This window comes from Silurus meridionalis, chromosome 15, assembly GCF_014805685.1.
Source record: "Silurus meridionalis isolate SWU-2019-XX chromosome 15, ASM1480568v1, whole genome shotgun sequence".
NCBI classification, from domain to species: domain Eukaryota; kingdom Metazoa; phylum Chordata; class Actinopteri; order Siluriformes; family Siluridae; genus Silurus; species Silurus meridionalis.
In genome coordinates this window covers 17,716,940-17,744,561 of record NC_060898.1, presented here as the reverse complement: position 1 = coordinate 17,744,561, position 27,622 = coordinate 17,716,940, and the positions used below count along the sequence as shown (strand labels likewise).

General features: G+C 38.2%; 2 protein-coding genes across 5 annotated transcripts; both read left to right on the top strand.

Moving 5' to 3' along the window:
* The first annotated feature begins 612 nt into the window (after window positions 1–612).
* On the top strand, window positions 613–8,931 carry rab38c (RAB38c, member of RAS oncogene family). The gene is made up of 3 exons (XM_046867447.1): window positions 613–1,105; window positions 5,084–5,364; window positions 7,235–8,931. Exons 1-3 carry the CDS (start codon window positions 913–915, stop codon window positions 7,394–7,396), a joined length of 636 nt encoding a protein of 211 aa, XP_046723403.1. The 5' UTR covers window positions 613–912; the 3' UTR covers window positions 7,397–8,931.
* Window positions 8,932–9,070: 139 nt separating this feature from the next.
* LOC124397729 (phosphatidylinositol-binding clathrin assembly protein-like) lies at window positions 9,071–27,205 on the top strand. 4 transcript variants are annotated; one of them, XM_046867442.1, is made up of 19 exons: window positions 9,071–9,962; window positions 12,271–12,413; window positions 13,758–13,833; window positions 13,922–14,024; window positions 14,131–14,224; window positions 16,484–16,595; window positions 17,312–17,418; window positions 18,479–18,520; window positions 20,713–20,798; window positions 22,024–22,078; window positions 22,555–22,697; window positions 22,842–22,939; window positions 23,224–23,331; window positions 23,419–23,449; window positions 24,331–24,463; window positions 24,609–24,632; window positions 24,718–24,774; window positions 26,198–26,314; window positions 26,507–27,205. In XM_046867442.1, exons 1-19 carry the CDS (start codon window positions 9,833–9,835, stop codon window positions 26,519–26,521), a joined length of 1,674 nt encoding a protein of 557 aa, XP_046723398.1. In that variant the 5' UTR covers window positions 9,071–9,832; the 3' UTR covers window positions 26,522–27,205. The 4 variants fall into 4 exon arrangements, with proteins under 4 accessions (XP_046723398.1, XP_046723397.1, XP_046723400.1 ...); XM_046867441.1 differs by having other exon boundaries at window positions 9,073–9,962; window positions 23,224–23,334; XM_046867444.1 differs by lacking the exon at window positions 18,479–18,520 and having other exon boundaries at window positions 9,073–9,962; window positions 23,224–23,334.
* Window positions 27,206–27,622: the final 417 nt, after the last annotated feature.

Below are 27,622 nucleotides of genomic sequence, written 5' to 3'. Positions count from 1 at the left end.
AAGTAGAAGAAGAAGTAAAACAGAAAAATAAGAAGAAGGAAAAGATGATGTTGATAATAATAATAATAATAATAATAATAATAATAATAATAATAATACAAGGAGAAAAAAAAGGAAAAGGGTCAAAAATAATAACAGCATTAAGAACAAAAGAGGAAGAAGAAGAAAGAGAAGAAGAAATGAAAAATAAGAAAAAATAAATAGAAGAAAATAATTATAGTAAGAATTACATTTTTTAAATAACTTTTTTTAATGAAGAAAAGAGAAATAAAAGGAAATAATTATAAAAGGAAAAAGAAAAGAAGAAAGAATAAAAGAAAGAAAATATTAATACTATTAAGAAGAAGAATTTAATTTATTATTTTTCACCATGTAATGTGTAAAGTCAAAAGATGAGAGAGGGAGAGAGAGAGAGAGAGAGAGAAAGAGAGAGAGAGAGAGAGAGAGAGAGAGAGAGAGAGAGAGAGGGGGGACTGAGAGAGAGAGAGAGAGAGAGAGAGAGAGAGAGAGAGAGAGAGAGAGACTGGGGCTGCTCCGCCCCGCCCTCAGAGTGCACGAGACCGCAGGACGGGGTTTGGCTGCTACACACTACGGGAGCCGTGAAGGTTCACATTCCTCTGCGCTCTTCACTACAGCAGGGTGGAACCGCACTTCGGGGAGAATGTAGTATTTTATAAGAGCTGATTGCTTCATTTAAATAATCAGTATTTAAAAAGTTTTAGCTTTATTAGTTAGAGGTTATTAGTCTCAGTGCTGCCAAACGCCAAGTCAAATGCCTGTCTGACTTAAAGTTGTTTTTTTGTATATTTTTTCTAATTGAGTGAAGAATGTATAAGTTTATACATTTTGCTGTAATGAAACAGTAAAAGCGGTCCAGAGCTCGTACTTGTTGTGGGAGTGAATCTGGGAGTCATGCAGCGTGAGCATTTATTTAAAGTTCTTGTGATTGGGGATCTCGGAGTTGGAAAAACGTCTATAATTAAGCGATATGTTCATCAGATCTTCTCTCAGCACTACCGAGCCACCATCGGAGTCGATTTTGCGCTCAAAGTATTGAACTGGGACAATCACACAGTCATCCGCTTACAGATGTGGGACATTGCAGGTGAGACTGGTGCATTTATATAACTTTAATAACATTAAACAGTTTAAAAAATGTTCTTGGTAAATGTCAGTCATTACATTGTATCTGCATAAACACTTGATCTGTGTTTATATCCTGGTGTCTTGTATTCCTAAAAGCGATCAGTAAAGTAGAGGCTTATCTATGTACCTTTTTTACATGTTAAATGGTGAAGCTTTTCTCTGAGTTACATCACATCACCTCATGCTGCATCATATCATCACAACAAGACACATCACATCAAGTCACACCACATCACGTCATTTAATCACACCAAGTCACATCATGCTTCATCACATCATGGCATATCATCACATCAAGCCACATCACATCAAGTCACATCACGCTACTTCACATCAAGTCACAGCACGCTACATCACATCAAGTCACATCACGCTACATCACATCAAGTCACATCACGCTACATCACATCAAGTCACATCACGCTACATCACATCAAGTCACATCACGCTACATCACATCAAGTCACATCACGCCACATCTCATCAAGTCACATCACGCTACATCACATCAAGTCACATCACGCTACAACATATCAAGTCACATCACGCATATCATCACATCAAGTCACATCACGCCACATTACATCAAGTCACACCACGCCACATCACATCAAGTCACATCACGCCACATCACATCAAGTCACATCACGGCATATCATCACATTAAGTCACATCACTCCAAATCACACCAAGTCACATCACATCAAATCACATCAAGTAACACATCATGCCTCATTACATCATGTCACATCATGACACATCACATAAAGTCAGATCATGCCACATCACATGAAGTCACATCACGGCATATCATCACACCAAGTCACATCACATCACATCAAGTCACATCATGCTACATCACATCAAGTCATGCCAAATCATGCCACATCAAATCACATTACACCACATCACATTACTCAACATTACTCACACAACATCGTATTATGCCACTTCACATCATCACGCCACACTATATCACATTAACTACCGCCACATCACATCACATCATCACATCACATCACATCAGGTCACGCCACATCACATCAAGTCATGCCACATCACATCACATCAAGTCACGCCACATCACATAAAGTCATGCCACATCACATTACATCAGGTCACGCCACATTACATCACATTAGGTCACGCCACATCACTTTACATCAGGTCACGCCACATCACATCACATCAAGTCACGCCACATCACATCAAGTCGTGCCACATCACATTACATCAGGTCACGCCACATCACATCACATTAGGTCACGCCACATCACGTCACATCAATTCACGCCACATCACATCAAGTCGTGCCACATCACATTACATCAGGTCACGCCACATCACATCACATTAGGTCACGCCACATCACGTCACATCAGGTCATGCCACATCACTTTATGCCACATCACATCACGCCACATTGCTTGCCTAAATTCATCTTAGGAATGTAGAACAATAGTAGATATGTTTAACCTCAGCTTGTCTCATTCTTTTCTAGAGTCACATGAGAGTTAGGAATAAGAGCCAAGGGCCATTTTTCCCCTCTGTGCCCCTTTGTCTCTCTCTTTCAGTCCTTCTCTCTCCTTGCCTCTCTTTTAGCGCGTTATAACATGAGTATGATTTCAAACTAAAATTTAAAGCCATAAGTCATTGCTTTATTTTATTATTTAAAAGGTTGATTCAATGTGGGTCAATTTTATAGCATGGCGTTCTTTACAAATTAGGTCTTATACATCGTATTAATATAATATATGTGTAAATGTAAAAAATAGAATACACTTTTTAGTTAATGAAATATAGTTGACCTATTTGTAGACTTAGAAATATAGTAGTATAAAACAATACTTTATTGCAAGTGAATGGCTTTTTGAATGACTGTTTAACCCACAATTAATGAACATTTTTATTAATGAAATTAAGTCATAGTTTATACGCTCATACTTCTGAATGCTGTACTGTAAACATATTTTACTCTACAGTGTCCTTGATTACCAGGAAAAAGCTGCTTATATACACTGTTATGATTATTTTAAAGAAAAGCAGTGGATTATCACGAATGTAAAATCATTTCATTTCATTATACTTAAATGGGGTCATTGCTTTTCTTTGCATGTGCATAAGATTTTGCACAGTATGAATAACTTTGTTTCATGAATAAGAAAGTTTGAATCAATGCAGGTTAACAGTCATTTGTTTTTATTTAAATAGTTGTTTTATAACACTGTGCTTTTCCCTCTCCAACCATTTTAAAAAAAAATCCTATCAAACCTGCTAAAAAAGCTGGTCTATGATATCGATAGTAACTGTCCACTTACAGATCACCATCCAAGTGGTCACATGACAGAAGTGTGTTGTCTCAGGCAACTTTACACACATGCTACACTGCATAACAAACAGTACTCTGCTAAACTCTTAGGCACATGCCAAGAAATGCTGTAAAGCAAACATGCCTCCTTTAAAGCAGAGATGCCCAAAATAGGGCTCGTGGACCAAAGTCGGCCTGTGGTGACTTTTTGATTTGGCGCGCCATGCTAAACATGAGAAGAGAAAAAAAGTCACTGGTACAGATCTTCATTTATAATTTAATACTTACTCTATGTACCATATTTTGTGCTACATTGACATGTAAAGTAGAGAATATAAGCGAATTTGAAATTAGTCCTCATTTTTAAAAAAATTTAAACGATTTTTTTAAAATAAGGAGCAACTTCATTTCTCTCATTAGAGGTCACTGATATTAGAATCATCTCGCTTATGGCCTGAATAACTGCATTAGGGATTAAACTCCATTGGGATAAAAAAAAAAAAAAAAAAAGGGGATTGTTTTTAGGTTTATATTGTAAACTGTGTAAATTTCATTGAACTAGAAAACATTTAACATAAAACGGTATTAGAAGCATATTAAAGAGCGATGTTTTTAAACGTATTGTTTATTTCTAAATATTATGAAATCATAAACAAAAATAATAAAACAACATTTGAATAGAACACAGATAAGTATAATGCTATTTTGTTTACTTTCGGCCCATGGCTGTTACTCATGTTTGATTTTTGAACTGAAATGAATCTACAGTGTAAAAACTACTACAGAGAACATAATGTATTTATATGCACCTTTCACTTAGTTACTATAAGTAAAATATATTATCATACACTCAATGAATTATGTAGAAAAATGAGTAAAGATAAAGAAGTAGGGATAAAACTATAAAAAAAAGAAAAGGGAAAATCCAGGTGCGTAATTCCCACTATAGCAAAAACATTGTGAGTTAAGCAATAAAGGGCTGATGAAATAAAGATAAGATCTGCCACAGCACTTCTCTTTTTTTGGTTATAAAAGGCCCAGGGTTTTTTTGTTTTTATTTTATTTAAATTTGTTATTATAAAATGGTACATTACACTGATTCAATAAAGCCGAAAATAAAAAAAAATAAATGTACAACAGGTACAGCTATTGCACTATTGCACAGCGCTATATGTCCACAAATCAGATCTGAATTCAAATTTTTTTAAATCCAGTCCAAATCTGTACACTTTTCGAACATTTTAAGAGAAATAAAGCCCAGCATGCCTGTTATGGGAAGAAAAATCATAATATTGGTGTGATGTGGCCCAGTGTAAAGCAGATTTACTGAATGATTTCTTTTAACAATTTGCCAAAACCTGCTTCTTGGTTTTTTTTTTTACTGATAAATAACTACTTGGTTTTAATGATAATTGTTTAAATTTAATGTAATGGAATGCCTGTGAGTGAGGTTAGTTCACCTCATCCCTCACCTGCCTTTTATCACCTTCTTGAAATCATTAAAAAAAAAAATGCAGTTTGTCGTGTGACTGAGTTTCCACAAATCCCTCGATCCTGAAAACCAAAAGTTGCCTGATGCATGTAATAAACACAGTAACGTGTAAATCAGGATTTGCCCCTTTTTTCTAGGTCAGGAGCGCTACGGCAACATGACACGTGTGTACTACCGCGAGGCTGTAGGAGCTCTTATAGTATTTGACGTGACCAGAGCAACGACGTTCGACGCGGTACCAAAGTGGAAAGATGATCTGGACACAAAGGTTACTCTCAACAACGGCAAACCCGTCCCGGTTGTTCTGCTGGCCAACAAGTCTGACCAGTCACGGGACGGCTTGTCCACGCAGATTCCCAAACTCGAGACGTTTTGCAAAGAAAACGGATTTGTAGGCTGCTTTGAAACGTCAGCCAAGGTAAGTGGAGGATAATCGCGCATGCAAGGAAACCGAGAGTGAGCATTTCATTCATTCGGGGTTTATAAGGTGCTTCACAAGGCAATGTGTGTGTTCTTTTGTAAATAACATCCAACCAGGTTTAAGCTTTTATATATTATAACCAGATAGAACGATTCAATCCTGGTTGTTTTTCCCCCATATTTGGTTGAAATAGTGAAATAGTTTCGACTGATCTTTCCCACATGTTGCCGCACCTACAGTATAATTGAAGCTTGCGATTGGTCTGGCAGTTCCGTGTATTGACACTGAGATGACTCAGAGGTCAGTGTTTGATGAGTTTGTGTGTGTGTGTGACTGTGATATGAACCACATGGACACATATCACAGTTTAGAGAGGGCATGGGTTTCAACTCGCAGCTCCTTTCTAATTAAATACACTGGGATGTGTGAGACAGGAACTGTATGAACAGGGCCCGAAGCAGCTTCTCAGATAAATATTAACACCCTGCTGTGTGAACTCTGGATGGCAGAGCTGCTTCGAATCCAGTGTGCTCTGCACTGCGGCTTCTATGGCTTATATCTGAAATATAACGAGAGTAAAAGGTAAAATTATAAAGTTGAATCATAAAGCAGCATGAATCAGTACAAAAGTAACACCATGCTTGCTGGTTCTTATACCATGTGACTTGTCTGCTGCTTAAGTGCTGCGGAAATTGCTGTAGTCACATGATTGTCATATAGACGGACTGGTGTTTATGTAGCACAAGTCTGTGATTCATTCAGCACAGAACACATGAAGGCAGAGAGATTAAATGTCAAGGGTGAAACACTAAATTTGTCATGCTTGGTCTTAGTATCATAGTATAATCTGTAGTTTTTTTTGCCACAGACCAAAAAAACCCTGATATATTACATTGTGTAGCGTCTATGAGAGTCACGTGATAAAAGAGCGAACAACTCGAACCAGAGAACTCATGAGATGAACTACTCAATTCTGATTCCTTTGTAATGCACTGCATAGTGTATACGGGAGTCACGTGATCAAAAAAAGAACGACTCAGACTAGAAGAGTCGAGAGGTAAACTACTCAATTCTGTTTCCTGTACCTACACTAACCTACTGCGATTTTTGCAGTGCTTTGCTCATGCGTGTCCAGTAGAAAATGAACCAATCACTCGATTGATACGAATTGTTAATGAACGACCCACCACTACTCCTGCATAGCATCACATAAGCTCCGGTTAAAAGCCTTACTCTCACTGTAGACTCCTGACTGTCATTTGATTCTCGTAATAAAAGACGTTCTAAGATAGCTCCGTTTCCCCTCAAGAACTTTGTTCCTTCCCTTTCCTTCCCTCCCTGCGGCAGAGAAGTGTTTTCACATAAAGCTGTAGTCACGGCTGCCAAGTCCATGACAAGTCCAAAACCAGGACTAGTCAAAGATCGATTCTGAGCGAAAGCATTGTCGTATTTCTGCAAGAGTTTTATGAGTATGTTTTCCTCCCTTACGCGAACGGCATTTATTTTGTGTATGTGGACAGAGTTATGCCAAAAAAACGTAACTGATCATGTAAAAGAACCAAAAATATTCATTTCCCTCTGATTCGGACCCCTGCGTGTTACCTAGCCTGCTTCTGTTCTTCTCTTTATGTGCTGTGTATCTGCGCAGTGGCCTTCAGCATCCTGAGACGCATTTAAAATTAAAATGCTATTCTAATTATTACATTAGGTAACTCCCAGGTTCTCGCAGCTTTTATTTGTCTCCTTACATAAACATAAGAATGGGTAGAGTTTACTGGAGACTTGTCTTACTGCAGGTTTAAACTGCTTTATAATTAAGTACTAAATCCATAGCTGAAGTTTTATGTGTGATTTTTGCCTGTCGTAGGAAAACACCAACGTTGAAGCAGCAATCAAGTGCCTGGTGGAAAACATACTGGCCCACGAGGAGAACACTCCCAGCAACTCGGACCCAGACACGGTGACCCTGTCTGGCAACAACAACACCAAAGATCGTGGCAAAGCCAGATGCTCTGCGTGTCCAAAATAGCAAGACTGATGGCGAGGAAAAGCAGGAAGGAGAAAGAGAAAGAAAGAAAGAGAGAGAGAGAGAGAGAGAGAGAGAGAGAGAGAGAGAGAGAGCATGAGAAAAGGGCATAGAGTTACTGGCTTTACCCTTAAAAAAGCAATTAAGATAAGGCACTGCAGTAAAGCATCAGAAACAAAAAAACACACTGCTGGTTTATATTCCTATAGCATTTCATCTACAGTACCGACCCAATAACTGCTGGAGTGTGTGCACAGCAGGCCCAAAGACCAAAAGAGCACTGTGAAGAGCAATGACAGAGCTTATTTTCTTTCCATATTTGAGATCCGCATAAGGATTGTACAAGCTAGTGGAGCAATACATCAATGATTAACCCATGAATGCATTAACAGTTCACCTCATTTGGTAATGCAAAATATAATAGAGACAATTGAGCAGGTCAGGTCCAGAGGATTTACAGTACTTGTGGACCGAACAGTGGTATTTGACGGTGCTGGAAATTGAAAACCAGGAGCTTAGTAAAACAATGAAGTTACTAAAGTTACTACTACGTTACTATTTCAACTACTATGAAAAAATATGATAAGACAGTATGAAAGAGTCAGACATGCATAGAACAAGAGTTTGGAAAAATTCTATGCAACTCTATAGAAGTGTTTACTGTTTACTACCAATTAATTGTAGGGCTTTATGCAAAGACATATTGAGGTTAAGGCAAATTAAACATGATGGTGGAAGGAAACCATATTACCCAGACGATACTCACATGGACATGAAGAGTCAGCATAGACAGTAACTCCAAGCTCAGGATCAGACCAGTAATAATAATAATATTCTGAATAATTATTTGTGCCTTTTACAATCTTAGGTGTGCCTAAACTATCAATAATGGGACAGTAGTTACAGAAGGTACCATGAAAATCCACACTGCCACAGCATCATGAAAACACCAAAATCTAAAGCACAATCATGTGGAGACAAATCGGAATGTAGTGAACAAAGCAATAACACTTGCAAATGCTTGATTTTTGTACCAAACCCCAAATGTGGGTTTATATGTATGAAAAAATGAAGGCTGTGAGAGGTTTTAAATGGTGCTAGGGTGGATAGAAGTGCAAGCGGGCCTGATGTTTTTTATGATTTGTATGCAAAAAAAAAAAAAAAGGTTTTAAATGCAAAATGTTTTAAAGGTTTGTAGATACAAACCAGGACACAGTGTTATTTGGTTTGTAGGATTACGAATCTATGGTGCGAAACAGCTCGCACTAGAACTACGGTATGCAATAAAACAAAGCAGAATGGGGCAGTGAGCATGCAGCCCCACTATTACACAAAATCAATGAGTTTTTATGTTTGATAAATAATAATTAGCTATATTGTTTCTTGTGTGTGTCCTTTTCTTTATTCTTTGCTGATATGCTGTATTTATTGCATTTATTTATTGTGCCACACGAATTGACATGGAACCGAATTGAAGAGTTTAGGATGGAAGATGCATGTAGCTGGAATTGAGCTGAATAAAGGAATCTGAAACCCAATGAACTGGTAATGAATGTTTCTTGTGTGTGAGAGATGTGGCCCTCTGGGATGGATTAATTGAGTTTTCTAGTGCAGAGTGAAAATTTCACTTTAAGATGCCCACCCCGGATAGACAGACCTCCTCCTTCTCCCTTTTCTCCATTCTCCCTTCTCCCTACTCCGCCTCCTCTTTCTCAGGTCACCTGATTCTGCCATTTTGCGTTGAGCATCCGGCTGTGAATTTCGAGGCAAAGGCAGGATTTCTTCATCTCTGCTATCATGATGCTGAAATGCTGAGATTTGGCTGCGGATGGACTTTGGTGTGAGTGCGACTGGGTGAGGTTTTGGATGAACTTGTGCACGTTGCAGTATCCTCATGAAGTCGGCTAAAGGAATCTGACAATGATAACTGAACAGCTAGCCCGATCCTGATCCTGAACCTGATCCTGATCCTGAACCTGATCCTCTTCGTGCTCTGCTCTGCTCTGCTTTACGACTTACTGATTTTATCGGGCCGTCCTCCTGCTGCAAGCTTCAACGATTTTTACCTGCAAGGAGAAGAGGAAGAAGAAGAAGAGGATCGCAAGGTGGTATCGGAGCAGCAATTACATGGTTAACCGGCGGCGCGGGAGGGTAGCAGTCACCATAGTGATGTCCTATTGCGGGTAGTAACGCAGGGTCTGCTTGCAATTAACCGCATTTCGATCGCGCAGTTCAGGACTCGGTCGTCCTTGGTCGGTACGTCGTTCGTCTGAATGTCAGCGCATCCTTACCGATATCTGCACGCATCCAGTTGCGCTCTCTCCACCCCTGCAGTGAATACGTCCATTGATTGAAAGGCGCTCTCTCTCTTGCTCGCTCTCTCTCTCTTTTTTTACATACACACACACACACACACACACACACACCGAAGAGCCGATCATGTCGGGACAGTCCATCACGGACAGGATCGCCGCGGCGCAGCACAGCATGAGCGGCTCGGCCATCAGCAAAGCAGTGTGCAAGGCCACGACGCACGAAGTCAGCGCGCCCAAGAAGAAGCACCTTGACTGTAGGTTAAGTCCATACATCGCCCTTCACATCGCCAACATTCATTCATTCATTCATTCATTCATTCATTCATTCATTCATTCATTCTGTATCCTGGCCTTCACATGTCGTTTGTGCATTTTGCTTTCTCTCTCTCTCTCTCTCTCTCTCTCTCTCTCTCTCTCTCTCTCTCTCTCCGTGTTTCTCTCTTCTCCCCGTTTTCTTCTTTCTCATCTCTTTTAACATCGCGTCCAAACGATCATTCCTAGGCACCAATTATGATCCTATCCAGGTCTACTCAAGGTCAGGCTAGCAGAGCTTTTTTTTTTTTTTTTTTTTGAAGGACCCCCTTTTCAGTAGGCACACACTAAACACCCTGAAAAACACCAACCAGGCCTCACTGCAACACTGTAAATACTGATGCTTAGGAATGTCCTGCATACTGCATTGGTATATTTCAATAAGCCTCAGATTCTGATTGATGCAGTTGATGTGTGTAATGATGATGATCATGATAATGTACATTAAAGCCTGTGTGTGTGTGTTTGTGTGTGTGTGTGTGTGTGTGTGTGTGTGTGTGTGTGTAAACGAGTTCAGATCCCCACACATATACAAGCTGCTTGATTAGAGTGAAATAACAATAGCCCAGGCCCACACCATGAAGGGCATATGGAAATTAATAATTATATGATGTTTGTATATGACGTGTCATTGAGGATTTTGTTTGTTTGCTGCCTTTCATTCTTCTGTGCTACCCATAAGCAAATGAATATCAGTGCAGATTTGAGGGTTTATTCTTTACTGTATATCTGTATCTGTTAATGCTGAAATACCCAAAAGGTATTTCTTTTACATTTAATGCCGCACACTTGCTATTCAGGGACAAATACCATGATACAATCCTGTCTCTCTGCATAGTGAACACATTTCTCATGTTAAGGAACCACACTAAGAATTTATGGCCGAATGCAGTTTTAAGGACTCCACCAACTTTAAAAACGTGAAATGTTCTATAGGTTATTTTTATATGTGCAATGTGTTGGTTGATGCTTTGTTGTTGTTTTTTATACTTAGGTTTCTAAAAAATACATAAAAGAGCACCATTAATATTCATTTCCATTTTGCAAGTTCCAGTATGCAGAATGGCAGAGATTCACTATCAGCAAGTAGTGTATAGTAACTTTTGTGGATCACGTAGGAAAGTAGTGACCAACGTATAATAGAACAACGTGTTGATCAAAGAGGTTTAAGCTAAAACTAATGTTTCAATATATATGTAGGACACTATAAGAGGCCTTGTGGGAAGGTTGTAGTTCATTGGTTAAGGTATTGGACCTTGAATCAGAGGGTTGTTCAAACCCCAGCACCACCAAGCTACCAGTGCTGGCTCCTTGAGCAAGGCCTTTAACTTTCAACTGTCAGTTGTAAGTTGATCTGAATAAGGGGTTTCTGCCAAATGCTGTGAATGTGTTACTTATAAAGATATGCAAAATGTTCAGAATAGGTATTTTATTTAGGATTGGGTAGCTAGGTATTTCTGTTCTTTTAGGAGGTAATCATATTTTAAGTTCTTTGAGGAACTAGGAGGGGAACCAGGAGCTATTTAGGATCTACCATAAAGCTTTTGCTTTTGGAGCATAGGTCAGTAGATCAATTGAAAAGCTGTACTCAGGGCTTTCACTCTCAAGCTTGGTGACAGAATGCACCTGTGCTCTTGGCTGTTGGTAGAAGATTTGGGGTTATAAGGTCCTGCTTCTTACACTGTGGAAATAAGGTTATGTGTTTGAGTAAGATCATTAAACCTGTAAATGCTTCAGGGTCCAAGAATATTGTAATGTTTTTCCTTCTTTAATTCCTTTGGCCTCTGAAAAAGTCCATAATCAGTGGCTGTTCCATGAATAAATAAACCTTAGGCCAATTTAAATATTACTAGTCATTCTCCAAGAAGGAACCTGTAAGATATTTCAGACCGGTAGCTGGCCAGAGTAAATTAAATCTCCTTTTAAAAAATGTAATTTTCACTATTCACCGATGGCATGACTAGAAGAGTCGGCTGTGGAAAACAGCATCCACTGACCTCAGGAGGCAAGATGAGTTTTCCTTTAATTCACAAATAACTTCTGAGCATAGTTGATTAAGGGGCAGGTAATCAATTAAGTGCTTAGTTAACACGTTTAGGACAAGCCTTAGGGACATTGGAAGGGAAATTTGTGCTGGTGTTCTCAGCAAATACACCAAAATATGTATATGTGTGTTTTTTTATTTTCCAAAAGCATCCTTGAGTTACTGTTATGAAGCGAGTTTTATTTGTGTCTTTGTGTAATGCCCAGATCTGATGCATTGCACCAACGAGCTGAGTGTGAGTATACCTCATCTGGCTGACACGCTGATTGAGAGGACATCCAGTCAAAGCTGGGTTGTGGTGTTCAAGACCCTTATCACCACACATCATCTTATGATGTATGGCAATGAGGTAAGAGGCATGGCTCTCTTTTTTTATTTCATTGTAATTGTATTTGTAACCCTATAATAACATTAGGATAACATTAGGAAAATTTAACTTATATTATTATTTTCTTCTACAGTCACAAAATTAATTTTGAGATTTCTTTGTTTGTAACATGCACTGTTTGAGCTTTGACCTACAATAGGTGTCACTGATACATGACAGTGGGTAACAGTTTTCATGAAACAGGGCAATTAAATTTAATTTAATTTAATTAAATAAAATAATGCTTTTAGCAGTAAACATTGTCCCAAAGCAGCTTTACAGAGTTAAATAGATTTCAAGGATAAAGAGGTGTGGATTTAATCAAGAAAAGGCCTATTTTTTATTTTTTTAAACATCATTCCACTCTATGAAATGTGTTCTATGTTTATTGGTTGTATTTATGTTTACTTGTAATAAAAAAAAATACTATAAATTACACATTTCTTAACTTAACTTGTCTTTTCTTAATTAGTCTCTGAGCATATTCGAGTGAGGTTATCATACCAGAACTATTTAATCAACTTCTTGCTTTTAAGCGAAATTAAGCTAAATTTCTCAACATATATTCTTTATAGTTATTGATTAATAGTAAAAAAATGGGAAACTGGAAGTACTTAAGAAATGTGGGCCCTTTTATTGAAAGGTCCACACTCTAGACAAAAACTCCACATTAATAATGACTATTTTACCCTTTTCAAAATCCGTTATCTACACCCTCCTTTCATCAAACTGATCTGAATTGCTGATTCGAAAACTGAATAAGGCATTCCTTTAAAAAAAAACACAATGTAGCTCAGTCACATTTACTGTCACAGAGATGCAAAAATGCACGTCATATGTATTCCCTAATGCACACTTATTTTTCTATGCGGTTTCTTAATCCAGTTGAAAACCACCATTTTTAATTACTCCACATGCAGTGCATCGTAATTATCGTACAAATCATAGTGTAGCAGAAATGATTATTATTTTTTTACAAATGAGCCTTTTTGGCATTTAAGTACTCAAGAAATACTCACCATGCTGTCCTTTTGACCATGTGTCATAAAAGCTAATAGTGCTTGTCTAGGTTGCCATGGTAACCAAAGAGTTTAAACAAGAGGCAGGAAAGAAAATTTGGATTGCATAAACCAGTCCATTTATAGGTCTGTACAGGGTTAAGTAACATTTTTCAGGATTCAGTTTTATTTGAATTTGTGAACATGTTGGAAAAGATGTAAATAATGATATCAGTGTCTTTTTTTCCTCCAAGCAACATTAAATTGAACAAATTAACCAACCTTCAGAGAGTTTGACTCACAAGTGTTATTTTGTTCCTTCGAACAGAGGTTCATCCAGTACCTTGCCTCTAGAAGCACACTCTTTAACTTGAATAATTTCATAGATAAAGGGGCATTACAAGGTGAGTATGAGTTTAAATCACCACCACACCCGTGATGTTTATCCTCAGGCGAATACAGAACAAAATGCTTATAATATATTTCCTATAGGTTATGACATGTCTACCTACATCAGACGATATAGCAGATATCTTAATGAACGGGCAATGTCCTACCGGCTGGTAGCAGTTGATTTCACCAAGATGAAGAGGGGGTGAGTAGAGATCAATTTCGTTCTTTGAAAACCGAACGAGTCAGAGGACATACTTTCATTTACAGCTTTTTGTGAGAGCTCCTGTAAGTTTTCACTGTTTCCGTAGGGTCGATGGGGTGATGCGCACCATGAGCACAGAGAAGCTGATGAAGACCCTCCCAATCATTCAAAATCAGCTGGATGCACTTCTGGATTTTGAGGTAAACTTTCTTGTAGTGGTGTGGATTAAAACTTAATTGAGGAAAGGAGTTTGTTTTGGTTGCAAAACAACAAAATTGTGAAAGAACTGATTGATATCTATGTTGTTATTGCATAGGGTACAACAAAAATAAGTTTCAGTCCTTATGCTGCATAAAAAAAATTATAATAAAGTATTCAAAATTTTACCATAAGTGATCAGTTAAAATGTTAAGGTATTGCAGATTCAGGTTGGGATATTGCACATTTAAATATGGAGATATTGCACATTTAAAATCTTACAGATTGTGGTTGGGATTAAATAAATATGAGGTAGACGTTTGTGAAGTGCATAAACGCAAGTGTGTGTAGTGCAAATAGTTCACTGATAGTGTTCCTTTATGTTCAGTTCTCTAGCTTCAGGGTCAAAACTATTCCTGAGTCTGTTTGTGCATGATATAAATAAAGATTTATACACAGTGTGTAATCAAGATTATATGCAGCATTTACAGATCTTAAAAACATATCTTAGACATTTGCAAGTGGAAAGTCGTGCATAGAAATTGTGATTGCAATGTAATAAATTATTAAAAATAATGTACTGTATATGCACATGTTTACATAATGCACCTGAATGTGTTTAGGTATATACATTTTTTTACTGATGTGAGTTTAAGTGGGCGTGCTGACTTGCCTAGGGGAAAAAAGCTGTTCTTGTCTTGTAGTTTTGACGCTTGGTGCTCAGTAGTGGCGGTCATAGGGGAGCAGTTCAAAAAAGTAAAAGCCTCCTCTATTAGTTTGTCAAGAGTGGGCAGAGGAGCACCAATAATCTTCTCAGCCATCTGGGCTGTCCTCTTTAGTCTTCTAATGTCTGATCAGGGGAGCTAAACCAAACCAGACAGAAATTGAGTGTACACAGGACAGATTTAGTGACGGCTGAGTAAAACTGTATCAGCAGCTCTTGTGCCAGGTTGAACTTAAAAAAAAAGAAGAAAATACTATACGGGACTAATAAGAGTAATGAGGTGGTCATTGGGTGTTTCTGGTCCACAGTATATACTGCCTATATGAATTCAATGCCAAAACCTTTAAACATTTACTAATGGGCAGAATGACATCTGTTTTCTAATTATGAACAATTGTCTTATTAGCTGTTTAATAAAGACATGTGTGTAATGCCTTAAAAATTTTGTGAGAGGGCTAGTAACAGCAGTGGAATTATCAAAACAATGTGATCCAGTGTGATCTAGTTGACTATCATTGTAGTGGACATAATATTCCCAGCACCACTGAGCTGCCACTCCTTGAGCAAGACCCTGAACCCCTTAAACTGCTCAGTAGCTCTGGACAAGGGTATCTGCCAAATGCTATAAATGTAAAAGTAACTGTGGAGTAGCCAGAAAAAAAATGTAGTAGGCCTTGAGCGGAGAAACCATGATGGAGCATCTCCAAGTCAGAAAGTTCTGAAATCAGCATCTGTTGTAGCTTCATAGCAGTTTATATCCTAACTGCATCCTGGTCATTTAAATGTTTCAGATCATTACCTTGGCCTTAGAGAGTGACCCTATTATACTAAAAACATTCTTAAGAACTACTTATAATTACATGTACACTATCTGACCAAAAGTATGTCACACCTAACCATCACATCCATATGTGGCCCTTTCCCAAACTATTGCCACAAAGTAAAGCGCACACTTGTATAGAATGTCTTTGTATGTTTTTGTATTAAGGAACTAAGGATCTCAGACATGTTCCAGATTTACAATGCCCCTGTGCATTAAATAAACTCCATGAAGACATGGCTTGCCATAGTTGGTGTAGAAGAACTTGGGTGACCTGCACAGCCCTCTGACCTCAACCCTGCTCAACAAATTGAATAAACTAAAATGCACTGCACCCCACACCTCCTCACTTGACATCAGTGCCTGACCTCACTAATGCTCTTGCAAATACCCACGTTCTGAAATCTAATGAAAAGCCTTCTCAGAAGCATGGAGGTTATTATAACATCAAAGGGCAACTCAATCTGGAGTGGGATGTTCAACATTTTGACTGATTGATTAATACATCATGTATATACAGTATATAGGGTTTTGGGTTTAAAAAATGAAATAAAAGAAAATATCTAGAAAAAAGGTGGGCCAGAAGCTCTGTATAATCCAAGAGACTAAAATGCCTTTAAGCAGGAATTGTAGTTATTTGTCTTCTTTATTTTTTCCTAAGGACATTCGCGATCCTAAATTTCTCACCTAATTGTATTACTTTGATGTTCCCTCTAGGCCAGCTCTAATGTACTGACCAATGGTGTGATCAATGGTGCCTTCATGCTGCTCTTCAAGGACTCTATCCGCATTTTTGCTGCTTACAACGAAGGTGTTATTAACCTTCTAGGTAATATAATACATTCTTATGGTTCAATGTGTTGTCATTTTAGTCATTTCCTGTGTTTATGTTGCCGTTCATTTAAAATACATCACCAGTGACGAGGTGGTGCGATGCTACCCGACATGAAGCAAAGTCACTCATACCGCTACAGTGTAGATTCATTTAAATAAAAAGTGTTTTATTCCTCTTATACCACAGCATTTTCCCTTTTCCATCTTTTTTACGTTTATAGTAAAATTTTAGGTTGTGGAACAACTACAAAAAACGTCTACTGCTGACATTATAGCAGCTGTAAACAGTTATTATCCTCTTCTATTTTTTAAGAATCCTGTGGTGGAAAAGTTACTGACACTGGAGACCCCAGTAATACCAGTGTAAAATAGTCATTCTTTACAGAAATCTTACTTAAAAAGCAATGCTTGTAATTTTATTTAGATTTAGATGTGGAGCAGTTGCCATATAACTGCCGATCAGCTGTTATTTTAGAAATGAGAAGGTAAACTTTTTAAAATAAGTTCAACAATATAAGGCTGTGATTTGCTGTGAAATTACTGTCCGAACTACTGTTATAGAAAATGAATTGACACTTTCTGACCAATCCTATTCGAGAGTTTGACAGTGCTGTGGTATAAGACATGTTCATGCAAATGCAAATGTGTGTATTGGAAGCTTGTGTGCTGATGCAAGAATTGTTGTACTAAATGCCTTGTTTCGTTTCAAAGAGAAATATTTTGATATGAAGAAGCACCAGTGTAAAGAAGCCCTGGAAATGTACAAGAGGTTTCTTATCAGGATGACCAAGCTCTCAGAGTTTCTCAAAGTGGCAGAGGTAAAATGTTTCTGAATATACTCAATGCATGGGTTTGGTCGGGGGCTCTTCCACACAGGCCCTTTTTTTGATTACTGCCCTTCTTGGCTTTCGGTTCAACTTTTACCTAAGGTTCTCCCCTTCATTCTGCCTGTTCTGCTGCCTGCACTGCATGCGTTAGCGAGATGTCTCTCAGTCTATCTCAGCAACAATAAGAACAATGATGTGTTATTCAAATGAAGACCAATTATTTCAGCCCCTTGGCTTAAGTTTGCAGAGACAAAAAAAACCCAAAACAGTTTTGCAGTCCAAATGCAGGGCACAGTTGTCAACGTGGAATTTTCTGATTGTGATCAAACATAATTGAGGACTTTGTAGTGTTTCGTATATAAAAGGTTGATGGATAAAGCTGCAGTAATAGTGTCCTCTGCCTTTGGAACATGCGTATGCATTAAAGCAAATACTATTTCTTGACAACTGTGCCAGAATATAGTCATTCCTTTTATTTATTTGTTTATAAAGCATAATGTCTTGCTGTGTATGGAGGTATTTTTTGGGAAAAAAAAAAGTCCTGCACATCCTGCTTGATTTTTAGATTATGTTTTATTTTTGTCTTTTTTGGCTAAGTAAAATGTCTCTTCAGGAACTGGGTGCAGTGCTATCCAAAAACAGACTAAAGTTGACTTTAAGAGCGCATTTCTTTATTTGTATAACAATGTGTGTATGCCATTTTTTCTTGTCCTTTATTTTTCAAAGTCAACATTAGTTGTGTGTTTCTTTTGGATGTTTCTCACCTAGTCATAAATATTTCATCTTCGTTCACATGATCAAAAGTGACATTTCATTGTTTTCTCACCCATTAAGCCAACATCCAAATCCTTGTTGTCTATCTCTTTGTACATGCAGTTGTCCATATTTTCTTTAACACTCACACAAACGCCGCATGGAGTAATGGCTCTTTTTCTTTATTCTTCCTCCCTCCTCCACATACCTCTTTTCTGGTTTTTCCTTTGTTTACCCCTTTTGTTCCACATTGGTTTTTTTTTTTCTCCTCCCTCTTTTTCCTTTTTTTGTGTCACAGCAAGTTGGAATTGATCAGGTTGACATCCCAGATCTCTCACAGGTTAGTGGCACATTTCATCTCAATTTCTGCCATGTGGCTTCACTTGAAATTCTCATCACCACCTCACCCCATAGCCTTCCATCCCCAGCCTCCCCATTTCCTCTATGTTTACCCCTCATCTACCAGACTTTTAGGATAGGGGCCTCCAGAAACTTACTCCATACCCGCGCTCTTCCTGGGAATCTGATGTGCTGTTTTGCGTTTTCTGTTTTCATCCGAGGTAAATGGGTACTAAAAGCTGGTCACCTTTGACCTCAAAGAAGCTCTCATTTATGAAGCCTTATGCCTTGAATTTTGCCTTGAATATTGTATTAGCACAGCATTTTTTTAGTAGGAATGAAAGGCCGTTCAAGGCTATTGAGGTTTGCGGTGTTGTCACGTTAAGATTAAGTGCTTGCTCTTCAAGCCACCATTTCTTACTGGTAAAATCCATGAGAAATTTACAGCGCTTCTATTTCCAGTGCAGACTGATATATGGCTGAATGGTGTTTGTGCTTAAGGGATTGTGGGTAGAGTGTTTAGCTTTTTTTTACGCCGCAGCCACTCACCATTGTCATATATCTCTGCATTGGTAGGGTATTTTTTGCTTTAATAGCTTTTGGGAAGAGTTGTGAATGTGCACAATAAATAGAATGCCTTAAAACTGGAGCAGGGGACAGAACTTTGCCTGGCACCATCTGAAGTTTTTTAGTCAGCAACTATGCCAAACATAGGCATCCAATTTATGCTGGTCTTTGCATTTCATGCCAATTACGCTCCATGCCGACTGACAGAGGGGTGCTGGGCACACATCTCCCCCTTCAGTTTGCCACCATTTAGCTTTTTTTTTTTTGGTTGACATTTTCATTTACATCAGACAGGGACTCCTGAAGGTGTTGGGCTGGCATACTACAAAGTGGTACCTAACCATGTCGAAAACATTTTAAATGGAAGGAGTGCCTTGTTTACTTCTGCTGAAGCAGTATTCAGAAGGCCTGCATAATGTACCATCATTATTAACACTCAGAAGTTGTTCTTCACCAACATTCATTCAAAAGAAAATGCTATATAAACAAATCCACAGGTTGACTTATGTTGTGAAAGATAGTATGGCCTTTTGTACACTCCTACAGCCATGTTATCGTTTCCTTAACTTCTCGCTATCTTTTCGTTTCTTTCCTTTTTATTAAACGCTCTATTGTTTCGTCGCGTATGTTTCGGATTTCTCAGTGGGCTTTTCCTTATTTTGTCTCCTCTTAGAGTGTCTGAGAAATCTGTTCCTTTGTTATTCATGGAAATCCTCCTTCGAACTGGCATGCAGAGTGGACCTGTCTAGTCCTTGAAAGGCAAATGTTGTGTAAGAACAAAGCCATTCTCTTGAAGAGTGAATGTTCATTGTCGGCCAGTACAGCTCATTGATTATAGCCTATAGAGGACAGAAAAATGCATTTCAGTGAGCGAATGCACAGACCCATGTTCTCATCCAGCATTTGCCTTTCTCTGTATAACCTGCTTTGGCTTCCAAATGTTTTTTTATTTATTTCTTCTTTTTTTTTATAATAAAAGGGCATGTGTTTGCTGAATTATTCCAAAGACACAGAATATGTCATTTTGCTACATTGCAATCATGAAATTGAACTCCAAGTGGAATCCAAAGTTTAATAGGTTGTGCTTTTGGCTTTTTTGTATTTGTGCTTTATAAAGTGCTCTGCATGGTCAGACAAAAAGGTCTCCCTTTATTTTTTTATTTGTTTGTAGAAAATCTAGTAATTTGTGTCTCCCACTTTGAGAAGTCCTTGATCTCAGTTTGCTTCACAAGCCGTGTATGAAGTGTCAGAACACTTGCATGGGAAATAACACATGTTTTGCATGTACAAGCATCTCCTATTTGAATCTTTTTGCTTTGTCTTCCTTTTCTTTTAGAGGCTCATGAACACTATTAGGTTATGTCAGTAATGCAAACCTTCCCTTTGTGACTCTGTATGTGTCTGTTTGTCTGTCTGAATGTATGTGTGTGTCTGCTGTCTGTGTGTGTAAGTGAGTGAGTGAGTGTGAGGTGTGTATGTATGTCCATGTGTGAAATATCTATGTTGGTTTATGTGTGAGAGCCTGTGTGAGTGTATGTCTGTGTGTGTCTGTGTACTTTTGTGTTGCACTCATTAGCCACACATGTGTCTAAAATATCTCTTTTCCTCAACCTGCATCGCTTCCAGGCCCCAAGTAGTCTCTTACAAGCTCTTGAACAACACCTGGCCTCTCTGGAAGGCAAGAAAATCAAAGAACTGTCCTCCGTCAACAGGTACCTTATGCATGTTAGAGTAAAAGGTTCACCCAGTTATTCTGATTTTTACAGTTGTACCCACTGGTGCTCCAAAATAATATCTATGTGGCACAGTACAATGTTATTAAAAGCATCTGCTTATTAACAGATCTCTACCAGACAGTACATTTTTATTATGCCAGTATGAAAGTCCTGCAGAGACTCTACATTTTTTTTTTGTTTTTTTATTAAACTGTCTACCCCAGAGCATTTACAGTGGAAATGATTTACACCAAACCTCCTCCTTAAAAAGCTATTAATTTTTATCTCTTTTGTAGAGCTACTTGTTTAGCTTCGATTATAAAACAAATACAACAGATGCACAGAAATGCAATTTAAAGCCACTACAATATATGGACCACAGAAACAAACAGTTTCTTATAAATTTTTTACATGTACATTATTATGGTTAACTTGGATCAATGCAGTCACCTGGAGAGCTTCATTAAGAACACATGTACTCCTGGTCATTTGTGCAATCATGTGACAGCTGTACAATGTCCATGACAAGCAACAGAACACGAAATAAGCCAAGATCAGTGATCCCAGTGATTTTGACTATTGCAGTAGTACCAGATGGGCTGCTTTAAGCATTTCAGAAACTCCTGATCTCCTGGGGTTTTAATGCACAGCATGTCTCTAGAATTTACACAAAATACTATGAACATGCTTAGTGAGAAGCAGTTCTGTGGGTGGATTCACCTTGTTTGACCTGTTTGAGCTGACAGGAATTCTATGGTCACTTAAATGATCACTCTTTACATCTATAGTGAGCAGAAAATGCACAGGATGCAACAGCAGACAAACATATTAGGTTCCACTGCTGTCACCCAGATGATACAGTTTAATTCAACTAAAATGTATTTGTATAGCAAATTTACCCATTGTCCCAAAGCAGATGTATTGAAATACATTTCAGCATCATAAAGTAGTCCCTATACATTTATCCCTAAGAAGCAAACCAGACTCAAAAGGGAGCCATACACAGGCTCACCAAACACCACCTTTATCCAGTTAACGCTCCAGTTTGTTACTCAAATTACCAAAGCAGCCTATCTAGCACCAACAACCATGCCATGGTCATGCCAAGTCACTGAGATCTCTCTTTCCATTGTATAGTGTTTGACATGAACATGTTTAGATGATCTATTTATTAGATTTCACAATATTAATCACAACTGTTTATTACATTTCCTGTTTGCAGGGATGAAAAACAGCAGGCTCAGGAGGCTGAGGGCAATAGATTACAGCCTACAAAGGTGGGGCAACTCAGCGATTTTATATCTCACTGTTTTGTTTATATTTATAGACAATATTTAGCTTTTACAAAATGTAGTACCTGGTGACTTCTCTTAAGCCCAGGTATCAAAACACATTATTTATTTACTCATTAATAAATATTATTTGTCTTACAATAGTATTAATACACATTAAATATACAAATAAAGCAATAATTTTTTTAGACTTAATACTGAAAACACGTGACATATTGATAAAAGTATATGTTGCACAATTCAATGGATAAAAAATGAAAAACAACCTCTTTCCCAGTCTGAAAAGTCTAATAAATGAAAATAAGAACAGAATAAATAATGATAGAGGAATATAACAAAAATTCCAGTTACAATCGCTTTAAATTGCAGAAGTTATAATATCAGGAAAAAAAGGTTTTAATAAAAGTGTGACATTTTTACAGAGTACCGTTCTTATTGTGTCTCGTTCAACCTCACCACAGGGAGTACAGCTCAAAGATATTGGCATGCAGACTCCAACAGTGTCCCCCAGCGGGCAGTCTGTGGGCAGCGCCAACAGCAGCTGCACCAGTAGTGGTGCTACCGAGCTCCTCTCCAGTCCACCAGATCTCCCCATCACAAATGGGTACTGTTTACTTTATGACTTATGGGATGGCTAGAGATTACTGTTGCTATGTTGCTATCCATTTCGTAGCTTTTAAATAATGATGTTAACCTTAAAGGTGTAAAAATGGTGTATTTCTGTATCTCTTGAACCTTGAACCAACAGAGTGCACAGCTTCCCCAGTGATCATTTTGACCTCCAACACAATCACACCACCCCTGTTCTGACTAGCACCCTGCCTGCCACTAACAACGGCTGGGGAGGTCAGATTTACATCGTCAATTTGATCATACATCATAATACACCAACATAAAGTCACACACGCTTAATGAGTCAATATATGTCTTACTGATATAATCTTTACACAGTATGTTTGCCATATGATGTAATATTTTTCCTTTTTTTTGTTTCAATTGCTGTGCATGACCGGACCTTCTCTTGGTGAGTCGATGATTTATGAATGAATGTGTAGAGTTTATAATGACTGCAAGGACAAAAATTCTATTTCGTATTCTTCTTTCTCCTGCTATAGGTTGTGTCCCCTTAGGACCCCTACTCAAACCGTCTTCACAGGTCCACGGCCAAGGCACACAACTCTATAATGGAGGAAAGTTGCTGACTAATGACCTGGACTCCTCTTTGGCCAACCTAATGGGCAGTAGGTCTTTTATTCAAGTTGCCTTTATGTAGATATCATCATAATTTATTGCCTGTCTGATCAGGATTGTTGTTTTTCTCATAGATTTGCACTTTGGAGCACCTCTGGCCAAAAAGTAAGATATTCTCAGTATACTCAGTTTCACCTCACCGCCAGATACCGTATATATCTACTCTGTCTACTCTACACCTGTATATAGCCTAGCTGCTATATCAGATGCCCTATATCTATCCCATCTACCCAAACAGATGCCCTATATCTATCATGTCTACCATATTTTAGACCGTACATTGTATAGATATCAGTATCTAACATCTAACTAATTAAATGTCCTACATCTCTCTTATCTAACATTTTAGATACTATATACAGTATACAGTATTGGGTAGATACTCACATATCTACCCATTTAGATGCCCTATGTCTACCTTGTCTACCCAATCAGATATCCTATATCTATAACAATAAGCATCCTATCAGCATTATACTTTATACCTCCCATGTCCATCAGATACCCCTTTATATACACCTATATTTATAACCACATTATGTGGCCTGTATCGAATCAACACACGCCAACAGATATCCTATATTTACTCGATACCCTATATCTACCCTTTCAGATACCTTATATCTACCCATACTGTAGGTGACTACTGAATATACACCCATATGTGCATTTCCCAAACTATTACCACAAAGTTGGAAGCAAACAATTGTTCACACTGTCCGGTATGTGAGCAAACTCAATTCGCCTGCAAAAAAAATTCTAACCTTAACCCCACTGAAGTGAACTGGAACATCAATTTCACACCTGGCCTTCTCACTCAACATCAGTGCATGAATTTATTTGTTCACTTGACTGAATGAACAAATCCCCATATCTACATTCCAAAATGTAGTGGAAATCCTTTGCAGAAGAGCGAAGGTTATTAATATGGCAGAAAAAATAGGTGTGATGGTCAGGTTTAATGTTCATCTATGCTTTCTTATTAGGCCAGAGATGCAATGGACCCACCTTGAGAAGAAAACCACAGGAGGATCTCACTGGCAGTCTAAAGCCATGAGTGGCACTGTACCATGGGGACACACACCCCTAGCCCCTGCCCCTATTCCAGTACCACAGATGGTAGGAACTTTGAATTTTTTAAAAACCAACCATCCGGTTTCTCTGGGAATACAGACGGTTTCATAAACAGTGCAAAGTGCAAACAAAAAGCTGCCTTAATGGCTAACTGTACCATTTCTTTTCCTCTTCCATCTGTTCACTGCAGAATGGAATGATTTATACTGGCTATGTAAGTCTCGTCATTATATCTTTGTGGGAAATCATTTTGCAGTCATTTGTTTTTCATATTGTGTACTGATTCATTTCTTTTTCAGGCACCAGCTCCGGTAGCATTTCCAATGACAACCCCCCAAGTGCCTGTATATGGGATGGTACGATTACATGTTTAAAAAAAAAAATCACCAAATGTTTGGATTTAGAAAATCATTGCAAGGGAGAGTTTGGTCAAATTTAGATATGTACACAATATTTTAGATTTGTACATTTAGATATTTAGATATGTATACAGTTTAGATATGTACACATCTTTTTTACTTTAGCTCATATTGAACATGTTCAGTGTTTATTATGACAGGGTAATTGTCTGATAATTGTCTTTTTGCTGTCGTGTATTGTCCTAAATACCTATATAATATCACACTTTCAGAGGTTACATGACATTTGTTTGCTTCAGAAACACCAAACATTATAGGTAGGAATGGATGTGCTGTTATAACAGGGTAGTGTGAGACTAAAGTGTGAGACTTCAGCAAACTAAGTGACTCCACTTATTTATGCAAGTCAGCCCTAAATGAAGATTATTAACTCCAAATATTGTTCCACCATGACTGATGATCATTTGGAAGTCTGCCTGAGGCTGGCTAGCAGCAGCTACAGTTCAGACTATGCAACACTGCCTGATTTCATTAAGTGCAAGTTATCAGAAAAAGTAGTGACCATAAATGTATTGAATTGTATTGTGCTATAAGGGTTAATGCATATATAATGATTATATAAGATATTATATTATTTATATTATATATATATATAAACTTTCTTTCGGCTTCTCCCATTAGGGGTCAGGGAACCAACCCCAGCCATTAGGGTTGCACAAGTCAGTGCACTCTTAGTGCCAGTCCCAAGCCCGGATAATTGGGGAGGGTTGCGTTAGGAAGGGCATCCAGCGTAAAAACGTGTCAAATCAAACATGTGGATAATGAATACGGATTATCCGCTGTGGCGACCCCTAATATAATTATATTAGACTTGGGCACTTTAAAAGGAGCTTGCAAGCAGAAAAAGTGTGAGTACCCCTGATCTATATAGTGTTGGTACACTATATTGCCAAATGTTTATGGACACCTGATCGTAAGTATAGTATGCGCTTTTTGAGCATCGCATTCCACTGTTAGTTGCTCTTATAATTCCTTTCACTCTTCTGAAAAGACGTTCCACTAGATTTTGGAGTCTGATGTAGGATGAGTAGATTAGAGTGCAGTCAGTGTTACAATTCATCCCAAAGGTGTTCAGTAGGGTTCAAATCAGAGCTCAATAGCAGGCCACTCAAGATCTTTAAACCATGTAAACCATATCATCATGGAGCTCGCTTTGTGCACAGGGGCATTGCCAGGATGGAACAGCGTTGGGTTTACAAGTTCAAATGAGAGCCCAGTGTATTTTGGCGCAAAAGTACATTTGAGTATATTATTATTAAAATAAAAAGAAACTATACTGCTGTCATTTTCAGTTATTTCTCTGATAAGATTGCATTGTAAAATATTATGGAAAGTCAGTGTATATTTTGCTTTCTAATAGATCCCTCCTCCCATGGGCCAGATGAGTTCAGTACCCTTGATGGCACCCCAGCCTGTGATGTACAACCAGCCTGTTCTCCGCACCACCAACCCCTTCACCCCTGTCCCTGGGACTCAGGTACTGCACTCATGCACCCATACTTTACATAATATTCATTTCTAAAAATATGTCTTGAAAGTCTTGTTTTTCCATAGTTTGATTTTCCAGTGCAAACAGTATGCTGAAAAATAATTACTGAAATTTTTTCAGACAGATATTTATTTCAAATATTGCTTTGAGTAGACAGATGTTTTTTCCCCATATTTCCAGATGCACTTCATGTAGCGCTAAGGGGGGTGTCAGACTGACAGTAGCGCCAGAGGAAAAACATCAACCAACCCAAAACCAAATATGACAACAGAGATGTGAGAATTGGTTGAGAGACTGACATGTTCATGTGCCATTTTTGCCCCCTTGAGCTGTGTGTTTGTAGCATCCCCTACCCCCGAGAGCATAACATCGTCCTGTCATTTTACACGTTCTCTTTAAGTTCCTTAGTGTCAGATCTAGTGTTTCTAGATGGCCCTCTTAGATGATGTCACTGGCTGAATGTGAATGGAGTGACAATGTATAGTGATTATGCGGTGGAATGAAACAATGTCATGATGTCAAGTCCCCTGCCCCCCGAATTCCCCCCGGTTTGGAGAGTTTGTTGTTGTAATTGTGTGCACTTGAATCTTTAATGTTTATAATGTCTAAACCAAGCCACGGTTTTGTATGCACATTGCCTGAATAGTGTTTTGAATCAACCACTGTCAATGTTGATGATCGTGCCACAGTTGATGGCCTTCTGAATTCTTGAATCCTGGAGAAATGTGTACAGGTCACTTTTGTACATTTGTCTTGTCCCTGAACATTTTGGACTTCACCTTACAAGTTGAAGCTGTGTTTATGCATACAGTAACTTGTAACATTTCATTCAGGTATGGTTAAGGTATGGCTGTATGGATTAAAAACAAATACAGCATTGTGCTTGTGTCTATATATATTTTTTTCTATCTGAAGATATCGACTCATTAATTTTCCTTACTAGCAAACCTAATTCAAGCCTAAACATATTAAACAGTTTGCTCTTATTATAATACAGATTATCCCCGAGTTACGATGATTCGACTTATGATTTTTTCGGCCTTATGATACAATTCGGTAGCGATACAACAAAATTGTAAAAATATAAAACATTTCGTGCAACAGGTACAGGCAGCAGCGTATGATGTACGGTACGTTGGACCTGCAGCTGGGATGAGCGTATCTCTCGTCCTGTGAGATGCCCTACTCTCGCTAGCGGTTGACGGAGTAAAGTTGTCTCAGTGTGTATTTTTTTCTGTTTTAAACGGTTTCATTTTAGTGCTAAAAGCATGTCTGGCAAAAACCCAAGTATGTCTC